Below are 20,791 nucleotides of genomic sequence, written 5' to 3' on the forward strand. Positions count from 1 at the left end.
AGGAAGAACTAATGTAACAATATTTTATAATGAGAAAAAGATACATTATGCTATGAGAAAAATGAAATTACTCAATATATTATCCTTTCTTACATAATCAGTTTTGTAAGATCATTTTTTAAGCTATAGTAAAAGGTATTTTATGATTTTATTTAAACAGCCTCCCAAGAATACCACAAAAAAGGAAGGAACTTCTGCTTAACATTGTATCAACTCAAATGTCTTTCTCAACTTATCAAACTCTTTTTATTAATGGAAGAAAAAATTGAAGAGCTCTCTGCAGAAATTCTGCTGGTGCCTTCATTTACAGAGAGGAATAAGAACACTCAAGGTAATGAACATTTTTCCTTATTTATTGATTCTACTTTGTGCAAAAGGATAATTTTATATGATTTTTCAACATTTCCTAATTTATGTCATCATATTTTATAAACAAGTGTATTACCATATCCACTGAAAATCTTTCTGAAATATGCAGATTTACATTTGAGCACAATGACTTGTGGAAAAGAACTGATGGCTGTGTGTCAAGATGTGATGTACAGTAGTTATTGATGGAGAATCATAATGAAAAAGTATCCTACACTGTGACATAACACATCCTATTGTATTATCTATAAAATCCTGTGTTTCATATAGAACAAAATAATACATGAAGTCTGAATTCTTTGAAACTGTGACTGTTTCTGAACTTGTCCTTGAAAGCTACCTTTTTCAAGAGAGAAAAACACTGACTTGAACATCAGTTTAATTCATCTTAGTATACATGCAACTAAATGTTTTAGTATATAGTCCTGCTTTAACCTATAGTTCTCACAAACACATACTAATGTGTACTGTGTTTACTATCATGCTTATCCCACTGGCTTCAGTGGGTATTTTATAGAAGTAGGCTCTACACCAGAAAGTAAACTGCTTCACGATCAAGCCTCAAGTTTGCATGTGCTTTAGATTCCAGGCTCACTCTCTTTTTCCTCTAATTACATTCATGTCATGTGAGGAGAACCTGAAATCCTGAAAATTCAGGTGAATAACACCTTCCAGGTCACAGTACGCTCATAAATGTTCTTCTACTCTGCTACTTCTGCCAGTAGAGAGACTCCAGGTCACCAGAGAGCAAGTGGTTTCAAGAGCTTTGATTATGTTGCAGGAAAGGATCAGACCAGAAATGAGGCCAGGCTGCTTAGGGAGAGAAGATAGGTGGAGTCAAATATTCGATATCTCTGTAGTCAAGCTGCAGGCTGAGAAGAAAGGTGTTTTGGGAATGTGGTCTTGGAATACTAAATTGATAAAAAATAAAAAAAAGATTAAATAAGAGTTCTGAGGCACACATTTTGTTGATGGATTCTTCGTCTGAAATACTGACTCTCTGAAATAAATACAGGTTAACCTATGTATTTTTAGAATATGCATCAAAGCTCAAATAAAATTTGCATTCAAGTTCCATTTTTGCTATTGGTTTCAATGTATTTCTGCCTTCTTTAATTTCTCAATTTTGCTAATTCTCAAAAAATGTTAAGCTATTATACACTATGTTTTACCTTTTATGGCCTTGATCCTACAGAGAAGTGTTACAGTATACTTCTCATAGGGGTAATGTGGAGGATAGGGTATATATTAAGTAAGGGTGATTTTAAATGTTCTTTTTATTTGTATATTCTGTAATAAAATGTAAAAAAATTGAAAAACTCTTGAATGGGAAATTTATTTGACATGTTTAACTAACTACACTCTTAAGACATGTGATTTCCAATAATTCAGAGAACTTAATCATCTCAACGTTAACAAGAAATATTTTACTTTCCAGGAAGTGTATTTAGGACTTTATCCTACAGGCATTTCTCCAAGCTTAATTACATACAGAACTGTTCCTCAAAAGTGTGTTAAGCCGCCTTCTTTGAGGAATATTCTTTTAGAGTAATCATGTCTATAGCAAGTTGGTTCTTAAATGGTACCTCTACTTAATCAAATCTGAATAGGAAATATTACTAGCTCTTGTTGTAGGAGGCAGTCTTCTGGACAGAAGGCCTGTTCTAAAGAAAACATAAATTTACTTTTATCCTGAAACACAGGTGAAGGTAAATCTTTTACAAGTGATGCTAGTGAAGTCATCAGACATACCTTTGTTTTTAGTGTTGCTGTTCTGATCAGGTGGTTTTATTCACAAGACTTTGCTCAATTATATCAGTTTCTGGATAATATGTGAAGAGAAGACATGGCCAGAGAAATTTAAAAAAAATAGTCTGACTAGAAGAAGGGTTTATTGGTGTTATTTTCACTTCATATTGTCAGAAATCTCAGTTGTAGTGATGAAGCGAAAGATGATTTGATATGGGAGAATGAGAGCTATGTTCCCAGTAGTTCCAGGTTCTGTTAAGTACCAAAAGGGATTTAAGATTTTCTCTGTTAATGTCCTATATTGGGCTGGTAGTCTTATTTTTTTCACTGATGAAGGCTGAGTTTTGATAAGAAGGACTGATTAGAATCTTCGCTTTATTTTCATCAGAACACATTATAATGTGTGACTAGAAAATATAACAGCCATCTTCTGTACTTATTTAGAAGGCTTCTTACTAGAAATCTTGTTTAATTTAGTGGAATCTAGAGTGCAGATCTGTCCAAAGCAGCTTTAAATTAACTCAGGTACCAGGAGCAGGTTTACAGTAAAGCACAGGCTGCAGAACCAGCCTAAGAAGCAGAGCAAATCAGCCCAGATTGAACCGTGTGCTACTGTTACCCGTACTCTCTCTCACTGGTTTAAAGCTAGGTTGGGTGTATCCAAACTACTCTGCAGTCACTGCAGTGTAGGCATATCTGAAGTATCAGTCCTCTGCAAGTAGTACTGCTGGTAAATTAAGGGAAGCTGGCCAATTCATAAAAGGTAGGCTAATATCCAAGTGAACTAAAGTTTCCCTAGGCATCACATAGATTGGAACCTTGCACCTGCTTCCTTTTCTTTTTGGTTGCTTTTAGTATTCATGGGAGCCTTTTTATCTATGTAACTCACGCAGAGATGCAACAAAAATAACGTTTTTTCATGTGCTTGTGTCAAGTGTTGCGTTTATGTGTATAGCTGTTTCAATGGCAGTTTTAGTTGATTTTCAGCATATCCCATAGTACTTCAATCTTGATATATAGAACATGTGTAAAGTTCCATCAGAAACAAAGTAGTTCTTTGGATGGTTCCTCTTTTTAAATTTTTTTTTGTCCCAAAGATGGCATCTGAGTTTTATCTAAACCAGACAGTTTCTTGGCCCTCATTTTTCCCTAAACCCAGCGATGACAAAGAGCAATGGCTGCATAAATTGGATGTAAGAAGAACACTTAGGGTTTATCACAGAAGAATCAAAGATTTCATATCTTCTGACAGATTGTTTGTACTCTTAGGGGGTCTTAAGAGGGGTCAAATGGCTTCTAAGAGTTCCTTAGCTAGATGGTTAAGGGATTGTATTAGGGAGGCGTATGTAGTTAAGGGTAAAGAGGCTCCCAGGGTTTGTAAAGCTCATTACACTAGGACTATAGCTGCTTCTTGGGCGGAGAGGTCGAAGGCTTCCACATTGGAAATTTGCAAGGTGGCCACCTGGGCTTCTCTTCATACTTTTTCATTGCATTATCGCTTGGATGTAGTCTCTTCTGCAGATTCTGCTTTTGGTAGGAGGTTGCTTGTGAACCAAAAAAAGAACAGTGAAGAAAAGAAAGACATGTAGTTCACAGTTCTGGCTGGCAACAAGACAAGTTTCTTTGCAGTGTGCACAATGGAATCCTATGAAGACCAATTTAAGCGGTTGAAAATAGATGTTAGAGGGAAGTACTGCCTACCAGTGTTCTCTGATGGTAACCCCATGGCAGACAATAGCACCAAAGGAAACAGTGAACCAGAGTGAACTCTGTAGGGAGATGGATGTAGAGAGGTTTTTTAGGTGATACGGATAGTTCTCTGAGTTCAGTTTGAGAGTTCTGTATCTGGCATCTTCTGGAATATATTCAGAATCCTCATTTTCCCAATTGTTTTGCATAGATTGAAAAAAAATTCTATGAATTGCATTTTCCACTCTAACTTCTTTTCACTATTCTCCATCCAGTTCTTCCTGATTTTATTTTTTGACTTTCCTTTATCAGACCTAACTTAGCATGTATTCCTCAATAAGCACTATGTACATGCCAAATTTTGTGCTTGATTTCAAATTATATCTGTGTTATCTAAGCATAATTAAAGAAAAGGTAGTATTAATACACATTTTATCTACTACCAGTGTAGTTTTCAGGTTTTCTCTTAAGTCAAATAAAAGGAGAAAATCATTAAAAGTGCTTGGACGAATAAATGATGATGTGGTTTTTTTCCATCCCTAAACTTTAGTGTGGCATCTGGATAAGACTGCTACTCTACCTTTCTGAGGAAGGGTAACCGTATTTTTCGAACATTTATTCTCAGTGTTGTGTAACCTGGCTTTGTTCCACTATAAGCAATAGGTTTCGGAAAATTAAAGGAGTAACCACTTTCTATTTTTTCTTGACTAGGCATTTAACCCTTTCTTCTGCAGGTATCTTGTCATGCCTACTGTGATGAGATAGTCTACTTCGCTATTTACATTCCGTTGAAATTCCTGAGATGTTCTGACATACCTAGTACATGTAGCATCACAGGAGTTGTTCTCTTTGAAGGAATCTGGAACATTCAGCTGCAGTCAGGGGTTAAGCAGGAGATTTTGGTTTAGAATCCTGCCAAATTGCATTCTCTTCCCATCTTTAAGGTAGATTTCTCTTCCCTCTGGCTTTTCAGAAGCCTCTTGTTGAGACTTTTAAAAAATCAAAAACATCTAACGTACTTTCATCTGTCTCTCACTTTTTTTTTTTCCATTCCAGTGAGAAAGGTGAACTTTGGACAGATCAGATAATGAGTACCAAGAAAAGCTTTTTCCAATGGAGCTCTTTGAAAATACTGTGGGCAAAGTTGTCAAGCCCTTAAGTTTACAAGCTTTGCCTCAGGGGACTGGGAAGATTTGCAAAGGTCTTTCCTTCACAGCATAAGAAGAAATCCTTTACTCTATATACATTTCTGGAAAGTGTAATAAAAGGACTGTGGAATCAAATTTATGAGGTGCATCCTTTTAATAGAATTTGAAGTTGTAAAGATTCAAAAAAGAAAGGTGTGATTTTTGCTTTGGTCTCCAAGCAAGATGTTCAAGTAGCTTCTTTAAGAAATATATAGCTTCAGCAAATCAATCCAAAGTGAAGATGGAATTTACACTAGGAGAGAGTTTGATTTCAGATGTATGTTTTCGGTATTTGTGTTATTACAGTTTGCTCAGTACAGTACAACAAAAAAAAAGCCCATTATTGAAGATAGAATGCAGGAGGTTTTTTAATCCACAGCTAGTCAAATATTTTTTGTTTCTTCTGCTTATTTATATTTGTGGGGGAGTGGTATTTCCCATTTCTGCAAGACATTTCCAGTACAGTTTCAATAAAAGTTCTGGTTGAGCTGGCTGAATCCAACTAGTAAGCCACTTTGATGGTGCTGTTTACTTACCTTATTCACAGTTAGTGAGCTGTCATGCAAAAGGTTTCTGTCATGCTTTGCTACTCTATGCTGCATGCAAGATGATGTCACAATGACTGTTCTTATGACCCTAAATGCTATGAAAAAAATAGCAAAGCTGTGGAATTCTGTATAAAAAATAATTTAATAGAACTAGTTATAAGGAAGAAAAAGAATTATATTAACAATGCAAGAGGTCTCAATGTCATCATCATTACAAAACCAGAAAAATACTGGAGAAAGAACTAAATACATTGAGACAAAGGGGACATAGGCAAAAAGATTTAATTTAAAGAGAAGAATAATCCCAGACAAATTTTAATACATGTAAGGAAATTTGGCTGAAGAGTTTTGATTTTAACAGAAACACTTGACATAATCTTGTTTTGAATATTTACTATCAAAATGATTCAAGCTGCCTGGCTGGTAAACTGAAGGAAATACGCAAAGTATGAGCAGTTTTTCAAGTTTGTAGAATGTAAATTGCAAGAAAGATATGGCAGGGATTTGTGGTTAATCCAATCTTCACTAATGATCAAGAAGGGTGGAGGTGTGGAATATGCTCTGGAAAGGGAGCAAGTGTGAAAACCTGAGAAGTTTTCCTTAAGCCTCTATCATCTTCTTTCATTACATTCACTTCTCTCTGCTCTCTTTCTGCAAATTCTCTCCTCTACGTGGCCATATGGGAAGGACTGAATACACTTCTGTCTATCTGTGCAGATGGAGTTTGAGGTTTGGAATTTGGGAGAAGAGAGGAGTCAAAGAATTTGTGTAGAAAACTATGGCTGTCTAGGTAGGGATGCTTCCTTCCTCCCATTGCCTGCCTTCCTGTCTGCAATGGCAAACTAATTTGGGCTGAGTAGCTGTACCAGTCTCTTGAATAAGGCTGCAATTTTATTTCCCAGGGGAGTTTGCTGATTAGGGCAAGACAGTCAGAAGACAAGTGAAGAAGTAGCAGGACAGGAAAGGGGTAATTTGATATGTGTGGAAACAATGTTTGAGGAAGGTTGAGGTAGCATCTGAAGTGCAGAGGCTTTGTGGGGGCTGTGGCTAGTGTGCAGTGATCAATGAAAAGAGTGAAGGGAGCCCTTGACAGCTGGAGGTTAAATTGAAGAAGATTAAGGCCAGCATTACCTAGGTGAGATTTGGGAAATGCAAAAATTTGGGAAACTAAAGGAACTCAGTAAAAGATAGGAGACTTGACCTTGGGGCTTCTTTCAGAAGACCAGAAAAGGTTTTATATGTGTGCGAGCCTGCAGGCACATAGATAGATGTATATGAATATAGGGCAAGAGCGCACAGGCTGTTAATTAGAAAAGGAGGTGGGGAGATCTAGTGGAACCTGTTAATTTAAAAATGAAGCAACCTTTAAAATGACTGATGCTGGTGGAAGCATCGTTTGACTCTTCCGTCTCTGGTCCTGGAGACACAAATCTACCATCAGCTAGTTACCTGTTTATCTCAGCTGTGAGTTCTTAACAGGTAAGGCAGCAATTCCATGAATACACAAGGATTTTAGGTTAAATGTTAAAGGTTATCTTTAAAGTCTTGATATAAAAAATTATAAATAGCTCATCTAAGTAGTGACAATGAACGAATGTGAATATATAGATATTCAATTGTGCCTATAGTTAGAATCAGATGTTATGTCTATAAAAAGGAGAACTGCAAGGAAAAACGAGGCAAATTTAAGATACAAAGCACAGAATAGAAAATAGGGAAACTATCCAGTCAGTTAGGGGTTTTTTTTCATTCTGGAGTAATTTCTAAAGAAAACTGTAGGAAACTTCATCATGAAATACATCAAAACATATTGAAAAAAGCAGTAACTTTATGGTGCTGTCTGTAACATGTGTTGAATGATCAGCGAGCCAGATGACCTGGTTAGTCTCTTCTGGTTTTATGTTCTACCATTTTACCTTTCATTTTTTCCCAGCTCAAAGCTGTTTTTCCCTGACGTCTTTTGAAAACACAAGTGAAAACAGTGCTTGGAAAAAAAAACCACAAAACCCTTGAAGCTTTAGAATGCTGTATAGGTGTATGAAAAGCAGAGTGTTCATTTTCAGAGGGTGAATTGTTTAGGGAAAAGGTAAAATCCACTTTGGGTAAATGAAATCCTATGTATGTGCAAATACTGGGTATTTCATAGAAAGAGAAAAGCTCTTTAAACCTTGGCCGTGTATACTACCAGTAGCTTCAGGTGAGTGAAGACCATTAAGTTTATGCTTAGAAGATCGTCTTTAACAATGCTTGACAGCACCCAATAATTTAAAACGTCTTGGTTTTAATTGCACAAGCTACATTAAATTAAGAATATCTGCACCTGTGTTGTTTACCAGCTTTATGCTAGGAGACATATTTTAAAAATACCATATTGTTTGGTTTTATTCTCATATTCCTTTTGAAACAGACTCACAGAATTGCGGTTGAGGTTGGACGGGAACTTTGGAGGTCTTCTGATCCGAAAACCCCTGTTCAAGCAGGGCCTTGTACAGCCAGTTGCTCAGGATCATGTCCAGACAGCTTTTGAGTTTCTCCAAGGATGGAGAGTCCATAGCCTCTCTGGACAATCTGTTCCACTGCTTGGTCACCGTCACAGTAAAAAAAAGTGTTTCCTGATGTTCAGAGGGAACCTCCTGTGTCTCTGGGCACCACTGAGAGGAGCCTGGCTCTGTCCTCTTTGCACCCTCCCTTCAGGTATTTATATACATTAGTGAGATAGCCCCTGAGCCTTCTCTTTGCTAGGCTAAACAGTCCCATTACTCTCAGCCTTTCCTCATAGGAGAGATTCTCCAGTCCCTTAATCATCTTCATGGCCCTTTCTTTGACACTCTTCTGTATGTCCCTGTCTCTCTTGTTCTGAGTAGCCCAGAACTGGACACAGCACTCCAGGTGTGGCCTCACCAGTGCTGAGTAGAAGGGAAGGATCACCTCCCTTGACCTGTTGGCAATGCTTTGTCTAATGCAGCCCAGGATACTATTCGCCCTCTTTGCAGCAAGGGCACATTGCTGGCTCATGTTCAACTCGGTGTCCACCTGGGCCCCCAGGTCCTTTTGTGCAAAGCTGCTTTCCAGCTGGGTAGCCCCCATCATATTGGTGCCTGGGGTTGTCCCTGCCCAGGTGCATGACTTTGCACTTCCCCTTGTTGAACTTCATGAGATTTTTTGTGTGGCCATTTCTCCAGCCTGTTGAGGTCCCTCTGGATGGCAGCATGACCCTCTGGTGTATCAGCCACTACTCCCCGTTTGGTGTCACTTGCAAACTTGCTGAGGGTACACTCTGCCCCATCATCCAGATCATTAATGAAGATGTTAAACAGGACTGGACCTAGTATTTACCCCTGAGATAGGTCACTAGTTACTGGCTTCCAATTAGACTTTGTGCCACTGATCACCACGCTCTGGGCCTGGCTATTCAGCAAGCTTTCAACCCACTTCACTGTCTGTTTATCCAGCCCATACATCAAGAGCTTGTCTACAGCTTGTCCCCTAACAGGATCTTATGGGAGACAGTGTCAAAGACCTTACTGAAGTCCAGGTGGACAATAGCCACTGCTCTCCCCTCATCTACCAGGCCAGTCATTTCTTCATCAAGATGGTCAAGCATGACTTCCCCTTGGTGAAGCCATGCTGAGTACTCCTGGTGAAGTTTGTGTCCACAATGTGCCTGGAAATGGTTTCCAGGGTTAACTGCTCCATCACCTTCCCAGGGATTGAGGTAAGGTTGACTGGCCTGTGATTCCCTGAGTCCTCCTTCTTGCTCTTCTTGAAGATAGGAGTGACATTTGCTTTCCTCCACCCTTTGGACTCTTCTCCCAGTTCCCATGATTGGTCAAAGATTACTGAGAGTGGCCTTGTAATGACATCTGCCAGCTCCCTCAGCACTTGTGGGTGCATCCCATGAGGACCCAGGGACTTATGTATTTCCAGTTTGCTTAAGTATTCCCAGACCTAATCTTCTTCCACCAAGGGTACATCTTCCTTGCTCCAATGTTATCCCCTGGTCTCTGGGACTTGGGATTCCTGAAGGCTGGTCTTGCTAGTAAAAGACTGAGGCACAGGCGGCATTCAGTACCTCAGCCTTTTCCATGTCCGTGTAACCAGGTCCCCCGTCTCTTTGAGCAATGGGCCCACATTTTTCCTAGTCTTCCATTTGTCACCTGTGTACTTACAGAAGCCCTTTTTGTTGTCTTTGACATCACTGGCCAGATTTAGTTGCATTTGGGCTTTAGCTTTCCTAACTTTGTCCCTAGATGCTCAGCCATTGCTTCTGTGTTCCTCCCAGGTTACCTGTCCTTGCTTCCACCCTCTGTACACTTCATTTTGTGTTTGAATTTGGCTAGGAGCTCCTTGTTCATCTGTGCAGGCCTCCTGGCATTTTTTTTCGGACTCTCTTGAGGTTGGGGGAGTCATCCTTGAGTATTAACCAGCTTTCTTGGGCCCCATTTCCATCATGGGCCTTATCCCATGGGACTGTTCCAAGCAGATGCCTGAAGAGGCCAAAGTCTGGTCTCCTGAAGTCCAGGGTTGTGAGCTTTCTTTTCACCCTTCTGCCTGCCATCAGGGTCCTGAATTCCACCATCTCATGGTCACTGCATTCAAGGCTGCCTTTGACCTTCACATCCCCAACAAACCCTCCTTTTTGGTGAGTATGAGATCCAGCAAAGCACCTCACCTTGTTGGCTTCTCTATCACTTGGAGGAGGAAGTTATCATCAATGCACTCCAGGAACCCACTGAATTGCTTGAGACGATGATGAAAGTGATATCCACCCCAAATACTGGTTTGTCCTTGTCAAAACTGGGGCGATATTCCCATTACTCCAAGATTTATGAGTGGGCTTTGTACCAGCCCTTTTTAAGGAGCTTCACTTGTTCTTGTTCCTGTCACCATTATTTTGCTTATAATAACTGTACTAATTAACTGTCTTTTTGTTCTTATCATATTGGCGTTTCCAAATAAGTAAAAACTATAAAAATACATTAGTGTGCAATTCATATAATTTATTGAACAAAGAATAGAAATTAATTTCTACACAGCTGTTCTAAGGTTATCTGTTCTCCCTAGGAATAGGTGACTGCACAATCAGTATAAAAATGAATTAATGACAAAAGAAACTATATTTTACACATTATATGTGCGTTTGTATAAAATATGAATACAATGGGATGTGGATTTCATCATGTTATATAAAAGGAGCTGTGTATAACCTGAATTTGACTTTATCATAACATTAGTATTCCCCTACATCTTGTTGAGGGTTTTTTTATACTTCATATTGATATATCAGAAGGTGTTGTAGGCTGCTGACTTTTCTACAGAATTAATCTTAACTTTGATCCCTTTTATCATACTGTGCAGGAGTTCTGAAGAAAGCTAGTGGGGAGCTTTTAATAGGAGAAACTAGAGCAAATGAAACCAGTGTGCTTCCTGAGCAGTTACTTCAGGTAGAAGAGGTGAGTATGAAAAGAGTCTTACACTTAGTAGGGGATTTTCTTTTGTCTGTGTCTCCAGTGTAGTCTGTAACCATGTTCATTATAAACACCTATTGCCATAATTTATTATTTAGCTACTGCAATTAATTTTAGGTGCAAAGTCTCAGTTAAGATGGAGTAAAATCTTACTATGAAGAACTGGTTGTTATTTAAGATGCAATAACAGAATGGATTTAACATCAGTAGTATAAGGTACCTCACAGCAAAACAGTAAAAAAATGCTAAAATATGATCGCTTTCTTCAGTATTAAATATATTCGCAAAACAGCAGAATCTGAAAAAGATCTATCAAGTTCTTAGCATTTCATCATAATGATGCTTCCTATAGGATAAGTACTCACATGATGTCTGGTTTCTTGGATGCCAACAAACTACTGTGTAATAAGCACTATGCTTTGTAGAATGTATGTACAAGATTAAGTTTTAGTCTGGCTTCCATTTACTACTAAACAAATTTTTATTGTTGAGTTTATGGGACCTCAATGCTCTAACAAGTCTGATGTTTTGCAATGTGGAATTTAATTTCCTAATGGCTCAATTTTAGTGGTGAAATTACTTTTTTAAATGTGCTTTGAATCAGTTTGTGAGATCAATGTTCCTGTATCTTATAGATTACAAAGAACACTATTTTGAGAAGAATGAGCTTTAGTTGACCCAAGATTAAAAAAAAAAAAAAAAAAAGAGGAAGTGCAAAAATGGGTGTCGATGGGGGCTGTCTCTGTGCTTGCTGGAGTTGAGTGTTGGGAGTGGGGAAAGGGAAAGGAAACTTCTAAATTGTACTAAGCTGGAAGGGCTTTACTTACTAGCCCTTCATTGTCTTCTAATTTGGGATTATAGCTGCAATTTGTTAGGAATCCCTCTTTTCTCCTACTATGCCCTCATGGTGGGGATCTTTACTGTACATCTTACGTCATTAAAATATTTCTCTTACAGTGGTGCAATTCTCAGTTGGCTGCTTCTGGTAAGGTTTAAGTCTGCTGTATGTCATATGAGCAATGCAAAGCAAGATTAGTAGAAAAGTAATGATGTCCTACTATGTCTTCTTCTTGCAACTGTTATGCTTCAGATAACTTCAGAAGTCTCTGTTTATAGAAGGCAGGGAACTGATGTAAACCATAGTAAAAGGCAGCATTGGCTAAAACCCAGAAATCTCTATTTAAACATTTTAATCATTGCTAAATCCATCTCTAGAGAAGTAAAATCCAGTATGGCTGTGTTAAAACCACCTTCTCTAAATGTTTGCTGTTAGTATTCACAGTTATTAGCTTCCAGTTGCTACCTTGCAGTGAAAATTATTACAGGGTATCAATTGCTAGATTACTTGTTAAAGTATTGAAAATGGTTACAAATGTGTTTGACTTTGTTAAATAGATTCTGTTAAAGGATATAAATAATGTAAAGATGAAGCATAGCTTTTAAAAGCATTCTTGTTTAAAAAGGGTTTTTTATAAATTTATTTCTTAAAAATTTGATGACAAATTTAATATTGTTATGCATGTTCATTTTTGTTGAGTGTATATACTGCTTTTAATATGATTTCAAGGCTAGCAGACTATATTTTAAGTTATTAAAATGAATTTCAAAAGATGAGGGTGTCCTTCAATTTAATTATGGATGTTTGTATAAGTTTCAGACAATAATAATACTCAATAATAAATTTGGATTGACTTAATATAAATATGTATTTCAGCCTATTTTACTGAATTTTGGCTGGAGAAATGCATTTAAAGACCTGTCTTCTTCTGTGGCTCACTGTATAACAATAGCAATTGAGGATTTTTCAACTAAAATTCTTCAACATGAGCAGAAAGAAGAGTTTTCAGCTGCAGGCTCTGCAATGAGTCTTGTAAACAATCAGCAAATGAGGGAGTCCTGTGGAGCAGTCCAACAGGAGGAGCAACCAAAACGAATTGCTAAGGCAGGTATCAAAAGATCTGAAGTTTGAGGGGAGACAGAATGCCAAGGCTGTTTGCCATCTACACTTTGAAGTACTTACAGTACCATTAATATTCTATATCTGATATAAATGGAATTAAGAAGAAAGTGAGAGGCATTACAATATGAGGCTGAACAGAGTTTATACAATAGTCCATAGTCTGTACTTGAAAGAATTAACTTTTAAACTTCTCTGGCATTATTTTTTTCATCCAAAAAGTTTTAAAACATTCTGATTAGTATCTGCTCTGTTACCAAGTGGTTCTATGGGAAAATGCTGAAAGCTTTGAAGCATAGCTATAAAGGGATTTCCTGTATTCATATCCTTAGACATGCCATTTAACTAATCAGCATAACCAATAATATGGGCAAATTAAGAGTTCTTTGATTTGTCTGAAAGGTCATTTATGATGATTAATTAAATTGTTTTTCTGAGGCAATATGTGTTTGAAAGTTTTTTATTTAGTAAGCTTTGCAACTGTTCTAGCAAATTTGGAATGCTGTTAATGAATGTTTGCTTAAAATAACACATAAGCTTTTGGGAGATAATTTTAGGGAGATCAATGTATGAATTTACTGAGAGATGACAAGTTTGTTTTCAAATTCAGTATTAAGAAATGTGTTTGTATATTTTTCAAAATAAATTGGTTTAGAAAATTATCTTTCTTTACAAGGAATTAACCTTATGCTTTGAATGTACATCTAATGAAATCATAAACAAAATGAAGGCATTACTAGCATAAGATGTTTTTAATTTTTTTCCCAGTATATATTATGCAGCTTTAAAGCAAGAAGGAATGAAATAGTAATTCATTTACTGTAGATAAACTTTTCTACCCTGTATAACAGAACGAAACGTTTCTAAAGCTGATTTAATATATTTATGTTTTATGCCAATTTCATTATTCAAGAATCTGACCCTAGTGTGTATAAATTAAACAGTGCTGTCAGAATACAAATAACTTGATGCCACATTTATTTCTCTCAGTTTTGTTCTGACATCATGGAGGAACTTGACACATTGCTTCCATTGGCTCTGGCATGCAGAGATGATTCTCTTCAGGAAATTAGAGCAAACTTTGTAGAGGCCTGCAGCAAAGTGGCAACAGCTGTCCTGGCAAGACTAGAGGAGAAAAGCAAAGACGTTCCCTCTAAGGCTCCCCTGCAAGACTTGTATGCTGCCCTTTCCACAGCGATATATGTCTTTCAGCATTTTACAATGTATAGCAATTTAATGAGAGAAACAAACAAAAAGTGAGTCCCTTTTACTTATAATGGTTTAATTCAAACATAAATAATATAGGACCTCATTCCATTTTGGTGATACAGTATGGTGGTAGTTTTCCAAATTGCATCATATTTTTTAGCACACGCACTGCGTGTACTATTTATGGAAAGACCTGAATCAAAGCTATTGATAATCTAAAGCAGCCATTACAAAACAAATTATTTATGTTTAAGATCTGCATTTGATTTGCAGATCAATATTTTTTGTTTATTAAGCTTGAGTAAATAGGATTGTCCAGTGAACTGAATGTACTCTGCTTTCATATAAATAAAGGGCTAAGGCCTTAATTTCCTTTTCTGACCTTTGCAATAGCTGAATTTTCATAAAATCTGATTTAGCACGTAGCAATCTTAAAGGACAGTGTAAATATACATTCCTGCACTTTTTCCTTACACCATCTGTATTCAGAAATGTGAACAAATACATCCAATGTAGTTTTAGAATTTATTTTTCATTGCACGCAGAATAAAAATTAGAAAAGATATGAAGTAGTAGTGTAAAGTCTAAGACAGTGTTTGGCCTAGGGGACAATATAACTACATTTGCTGTGCTTTTAGGAGATTTTGACTTAAGATACAAGGAATCTCTTTATTGGCCCATGTGTTTCTGGCCATATGTAATTTAAAAGTAGAAACTGGGCCTTCTGGGAGGGACACCTGAACTAGTGCAATTTTCAAGGAATGTATGATTTCTAAGGGGTTGTGTGCATTGTGGAGCTACTTTCCCTCTGATGTTTTACTCACTGCTGCATGAAGTGTATCTTTGTGAATGGGAAGTCTGAGCCAAAATATTGCTCAGTAATTCTACTTATGTGTATTATGAAAGAGTTTTAGTACATACTTACCAAAAATAATCTCTGGACTCTGTGTTTGTGTTTTCTTTATCACACTCAGTGCTGAATGCAATTATGCTTCAACGCAGAATCTCCCGATAACTGAAGGACAAATGTACTTTTATCTCAGAAAATAGGATGAAGTAATATATTTCTCAGTGACTTGGTTAAATGAGAATTTAGAGATGAGCAGATATATTTAAAGAACTTGTGAAACAAAGACCAGATATTTTTCAAAAGTGAATGCTAGGTTCAGACTGCAGGACAGAGAGGAAATGAATGATTGATACCTAATAATCAAAACCATTTGCAGTACTGGGGATTGTTACCTCCTACTGCACAGCCTTTCAATCTTTGCCTCTTTGATCATTCTCTCTGAACAGACCCCTGTTCCTAGTGCCTGTCCAACAATATCAGGAATTCATCAACGTTCTCCAGTTTCGAGTTACGAACTACTGCGTCAGAGTTTGTGCTACAAGCATTTTACAGGATGCTGAGAGCCACCACTGGGATGACTACAAAGCTTTTTATGAGGTGTGAGGTTAAGTTTACTGTGCCTCCCTTTTACAAAATGTGTTTTACTGGCTGCCAGCTCTCTGACTAATTAGAAGCATAAGATCAACATTATTTTTACATAAAGATTATTGGAATTTACTATTTTGAAATATCTATTATTGCATGCAAATGCCTCTGTAGAAATGATGTAGGAAAACATAGTCATTTAAAGATGGGATAAATCATTACCAGGGAGTGTTTGTGTCATTCGCTTAATAAAATATTGTGTGTCAAGTTCAAGACATTTATACAGAACTCAGTAAAGAAGACACTGTCATTTTAACACTTCTTCTTGTAGAGAGTGTAACGTATGAAAATGAAAGACAGCTATTTTTCTCCTGGAATTTTTTAATCTGATTCTTTGATTTTTATTTTCAATTGGTTCCCCTTTTTACTTTTTGTGACTGAAGGACATAACAAAGAAAGGTTGTCAATATAGTTACCTTCAGCATTCAACAATGTGTTTCTGAAAAAACTAGTGCCATTTCACCTGCATTTTGAAGTCACAGGTGTCGTGGTTTAACCCCAGCCAGCAACTAAACACCACGCAGCCGCTCACTCACTCCCCCCCACTCAGTGGGATGGGGGAGAAAATCGGGAAAAGAAGCAAAACCCGTGGGTTGAGATAAGAACGGTTTAATAGAACAGAAAAGAAGAAACTAATAATGATAATGATAACACTAATAAAATGACAACAGCAATAATGAAAGGATTGGAATGTACAAATGATGCACAGTGCAATTGCTCACCACCCGCCGACCGACACCCAGCCAGTCCCCGAGCAGAGAATCCCTGCCCCCCCCCACTTCCCCGTTCCTAAACCGGATGGGACGTCACATGGTATGGAATACCCCGTTGGCCAGTTTGGGTCAGCTGCCCTGGCTGTGTCCTGTGCCAACTTCTTGTGCCCCTCCAGCTTTCTCACTGACTGGGCATGAGAAGCTGAAAAATCCTTGACATTAGTCTAAACACTACTGAGCAACAACTGAAAACATCAGTGTTATCAACATTCTTCACATACTGAACTCAAAACATAGCACTGTACCAGCTACTAGGAAGACAGTTAACTCTATCCCAGCTGAAACCAGGACAACAGGTCTGGTCTTAAACTATAATCCTAATAATTCTGTGAAAAAACACTAAGGATCAAGTGAATTGTTATAATTTATTTTGGGTTTTTTTCATCCCAGTTAAATGCAGACATAGACTGACATATACTGTTTGAAATTATTTTCACTTAATTTCAGGATGAAGTGGAAGTATTATATGTTTTTTATCAACGACAACTGAGATCTCCAGGAGGCAAAGTCCTGTCCTTCCTTATATCATTTGCTATCTGAGAGAACTAGGGTGTTTTTGTTAAGCATTTTCTAGAATTCTTACATGAGAGAAACCTCTGTGTGATACATGTATTCTGCAGATGTAATATAAAAAGCTGCTGAGTCAGTGACAAAAATCCATACTGGACGGGTAATGCAGACCTTAATCTGAGTAATCTGTCAAAATGCCCATCCCTCAAAGACAAGTAAACAAGCATTTTACTTTTGTTTGAATGTGAGCCCAGATGTCCTGGGTTGATAAGAAGGTAAGAAATTTAGTGGCTTTTGGCAACCGATAAATCATGATAGGGTCTTCACTCTCTGTAGTCTGTGTGGTGCTCTGTCCTGTGTATTAGTGACCCAATAACTATTCGCCATGGAGGAAACCTAGTTGTCAGAAATAGCTGTCTCAAGAATAAAGAGTATGGATTAGCTAAACGATTTTATCATCACTGATCAGAACTGATGTGTGTAGGAAGGGTGAAGAAAGCTGGTATCTCAGCTCTGTACACTTGAAGGACTTGAGGTGGGAAGTGTGTAATTTTACGTCACCACTCTGCTCTTTTTACTGGGCTACAGGCCTTGGCCCAAGGATGGACCATGGTCTGCTCAGAGTGCCTTCAGGAGGCATGATGCTGAGCAGCTGCTACTTCCATTGAGCTCCTGTAGGCATCCCAAATGGAAGAGATTGGCCTAAGACCTATTGCTTGTTACAGAGGCAACGTCCTGCTGAAACTTCTCGCAGTGAGAGGTGGCTCCTTCCGAGGTCTAAGCTTAGCAGGGAGCGTGAAGCTCTGCCTCGTAAGTCGTGCAGATCCTGCTGAGCTCAGAAAACAGGAGTAGCTTGGAGCTAGGCGCCAGAAGGTCGTGCCAGTCATCAAGAGCAGGCTCTGGTAGGAGCTCCTCCTCTCTCAATGGGAATGCACTCTTGCGCTTGCGCGAGTCAGTGGCTCACAGCCCTTGCTGCGTTTTCAGTGGGATCCACTGCTGTAAACAGCACCGTGATCTTGTTTCTTTAACGGGAAGCTGCACTTGGCCCTCTGCTTCTGCTTGTCTCTTGAGTAGCCCAGCTCTTGAATCTGGTTTAGGTCAGGACCCTCACTACCCTTTCCCCATTGTCCCCCAGTTAGTTTTGAGTATTACATGCAACTATAAAAGATTCAGTCCTCTTCTGTAAATCCTGAATGCAATTTCATAAAGAAAAAAAAATACATTCCCTTGTGCTTCCACAAAGTAAGCAAAACGTTGCCTGTCCTTTGTGTGTGCTGTGTGCATGAGTAGGGGAGAAGGAAGAAGAAGAAACCTTTCTTTCCTCATTCTTGTATTACATGCTTAATTACAAACTAAATGGCAATCCGACACATCAGAGATCACATGAAGTTACTCTCTTCTTGTTCCCCAATAGTATAGGACATTCAAGTGGTATTAGAAAGAATATGTGGTAGCCTTCCTTCCATTCCCCACTAATGACATATTGACTAATAAAACTGTAAGTGACCCAGAAGGAAGGCAAAACCACTGAAAGACAAAGGGAAAGGAAGGAGGAAGGGGCAGGGGACAGTGTCTGTGTTTAATTACACAGAGCTGCACTTTCCGCATCCATTTATTTGTTTGTTTGTACAGTGGTAACATCTGAGGACAGGAAGATTGCTAGCAAATGGTTATTACAATCTATAAAAGAATTTTCTACATTGTTAAAATAAGAATAATGTATTTTAAATATTTTTGGACTTTCATAACTAATGTCAGTACCTGCTCACCCATCCTCCCTCTGACATGCACCTAATGCAATAAGGGTAACTGGCATTAAAAGAAAAGCCAGAAGACCTATTATGATTAGAGGGTAAACACAGAGGTTGTTACCACTGTGAGATGACAGGAAGTTTTGACTATCTTTTAGGAAAGTTAAGCAGAGATTTTGTGAGATACAAGTAGCGAATTTGTGGTAATGCGAGATCTGAGCTGAGCTCTAAGAGCACAGTTCCCATCCAGCACTCGGAGTCTAAGCTGCCGGGGAGTGAAACTCTCTGGGTTCAGGATCTCGCTGGTAGAGTGCACTGAACACCCACTGTGCCACTGGGCCAGCTCTCCAGATCACGTTTTCAAATGGAGCTTTTAGAGTAGCAGACATCTGCTGTAGCTTTGGGAACTTATGTTTTCTAATAGTCAAAGAATAAAGAATTGTCTGTTCAAAGATAATATTGAGTAGCTTGTGTAATAAAGTGCAGCTGCTTGTTTCCTGATATATAAGCTAAATAAAAGCTCACATCTGTTTGTATTATACAAAGCCTGCAAAAATAGCAGATGTTTACCAGTAGAATTGTCTAGAAATGGCAACAAATAGAAAAACAGGTCAGAAAAGGGGAATGAATCTCCTTTAAATCTTCAGTGAAGCTGTTGCTTCTTCAGTGGAGGTACAATGTTAGGAAATGGGTATTATTCAATCTACTGCTTTAAATTAAATAAAGCAGAGAAAATGAAGCAATTTGTGTTTACAGTTACATAGTTAAAAAGTAAAACTCGCCAACATTCTGTTACTTAAAAAAATAAATACCCTATGTTAGAAGGTCAATTTAGAATTATATTTCTGGTTGTTAAGTCTGCATGGTTTTTGAAATTTTTTAAATTTATTTTTGTAAATCAAACATATAACCTAAATAAATTAGCTTCCATTAGACATTCAAACTAATTATTTTTTATGTGGTAAGTTTATTCTGTAACAGCTGAAATGTTTTTGCAAAGAAAGGGAGATGTTAGTAAAATGTCTCTAAGGTAGGGTTAGAGGTTTATTTCTGGATAACTTCTACTGGAATGTACCTCAAGAGTAGTCATGGTATTATATCTAAGAAACCCAGATTTACAGAAATGTATTAACATTTGAGTTATGCTAAGTTATGAAATGATGTTATGAGTTGAGTTGTGAAGTAAACTTGTACTTTCTTATGATGATGTTTCAGTATATCATGCAATAATATTGTAATTTTATTTCATATAGGAAAAATAGGAAATTATTTTAATATGTCCATTATTTTATTGTATAAATTTTTGGTCAGTATAAGACAATCCTATTTTACCTGTGTGGAAACACTTGTCAAATGCTTGATTGTTCAAAATACCAGAGTGATTGCTTTTTATTTGTCTGTTGAAATATGCTTAAAACAATTATAAGATGTCCGTGGTTGTATGTACAAAGAAAAGTAGGCATATAATTTTCTTTTGAAGCTTATCTGTATTACATTTTTCCCTTCTACATTAGTGAAACTTGGAAAATCAGACATCTTAATGATTTCTTTTTCTTTTTTTTTTTTTTTTCCTAAATGAGATTTTTAGAAATGCCTACACCAATCATAAATTTAATGACTAGAGCAGGGGTCACAAGTTTGGTGCTTTTGTTCTTTGTCATAATTTACCACTTTTTAATATAAAATACACTTCAAATATTATGGCAGAGAAATACTGAATGATGATAACTTCCAGTAATCTGATAATGTGGTGTGTTTAAAAAGAAGCCAGATTATCTTGCTTCTCCTTATTATTAGAGAATGCCTATCAAACTCTTACAGTGTTTTACAAATCATGGGGTTTTTTTAGTATTTCTGATAATGCTAAAATATCAACAAATTCTTAAAATATTTCTTGATTCCATTGGAACGTGCGAAGTGAAGATTCAAGACTGTTCTGATACAGCTATTTTCTGAATAGGTATTAGTTGAAATATTTAAATGTGAGTTGAACTATGTACTTCTTAGAGATATTATGGATGAACCAGTGTGATTTTGAGTCCTCTGTATTTATCTCTGTGTCTTATTGGGATGGTTCTGTGTAGAC

General features: G+C 37.4%; 1 protein-coding gene across 1 annotated transcript in view; it reads left to right on the forward strand.

Moving 5' to 3' along the window:
* KIAA0825 (KIAA0825 ortholog) overlaps nucleotides 1–20,791 on the forward strand; it is a 251,615-nt gene that overhangs the window by 76,176 nt on the left and 154,648 nt on the right. Inside the window, exons 6-10 of the mRNA XM_052777154.1 lie at nucleotides 161–331; nucleotides 10,901–10,995; nucleotides 12,725–12,952; nucleotides 13,958–14,223; nucleotides 15,473–15,623. Of these exons, the coding sequence (XP_052633114.1) occupies nucleotides 161–331; nucleotides 10,901–10,995; nucleotides 12,725–12,952; nucleotides 13,958–14,223; nucleotides 15,473–15,623 (911 nt within the window). The remainder of the gene's footprint in view (nucleotides 1–160; nucleotides 332–10,900; nucleotides 10,996–12,724; nucleotides 12,953–13,957; nucleotides 14,224–15,472; nucleotides 15,624–20,791) is intronic.

This window comes from Harpia harpyja, chromosome Z (assembly GCF_026419915.1).
Source record: "Harpia harpyja isolate bHarHar1 chromosome Z, bHarHar1 primary haplotype, whole genome shotgun sequence".
Lineage (NCBI taxonomy): Eukaryota > Metazoa > Chordata > Aves > Accipitriformes > Accipitridae > Harpia > Harpia harpyja.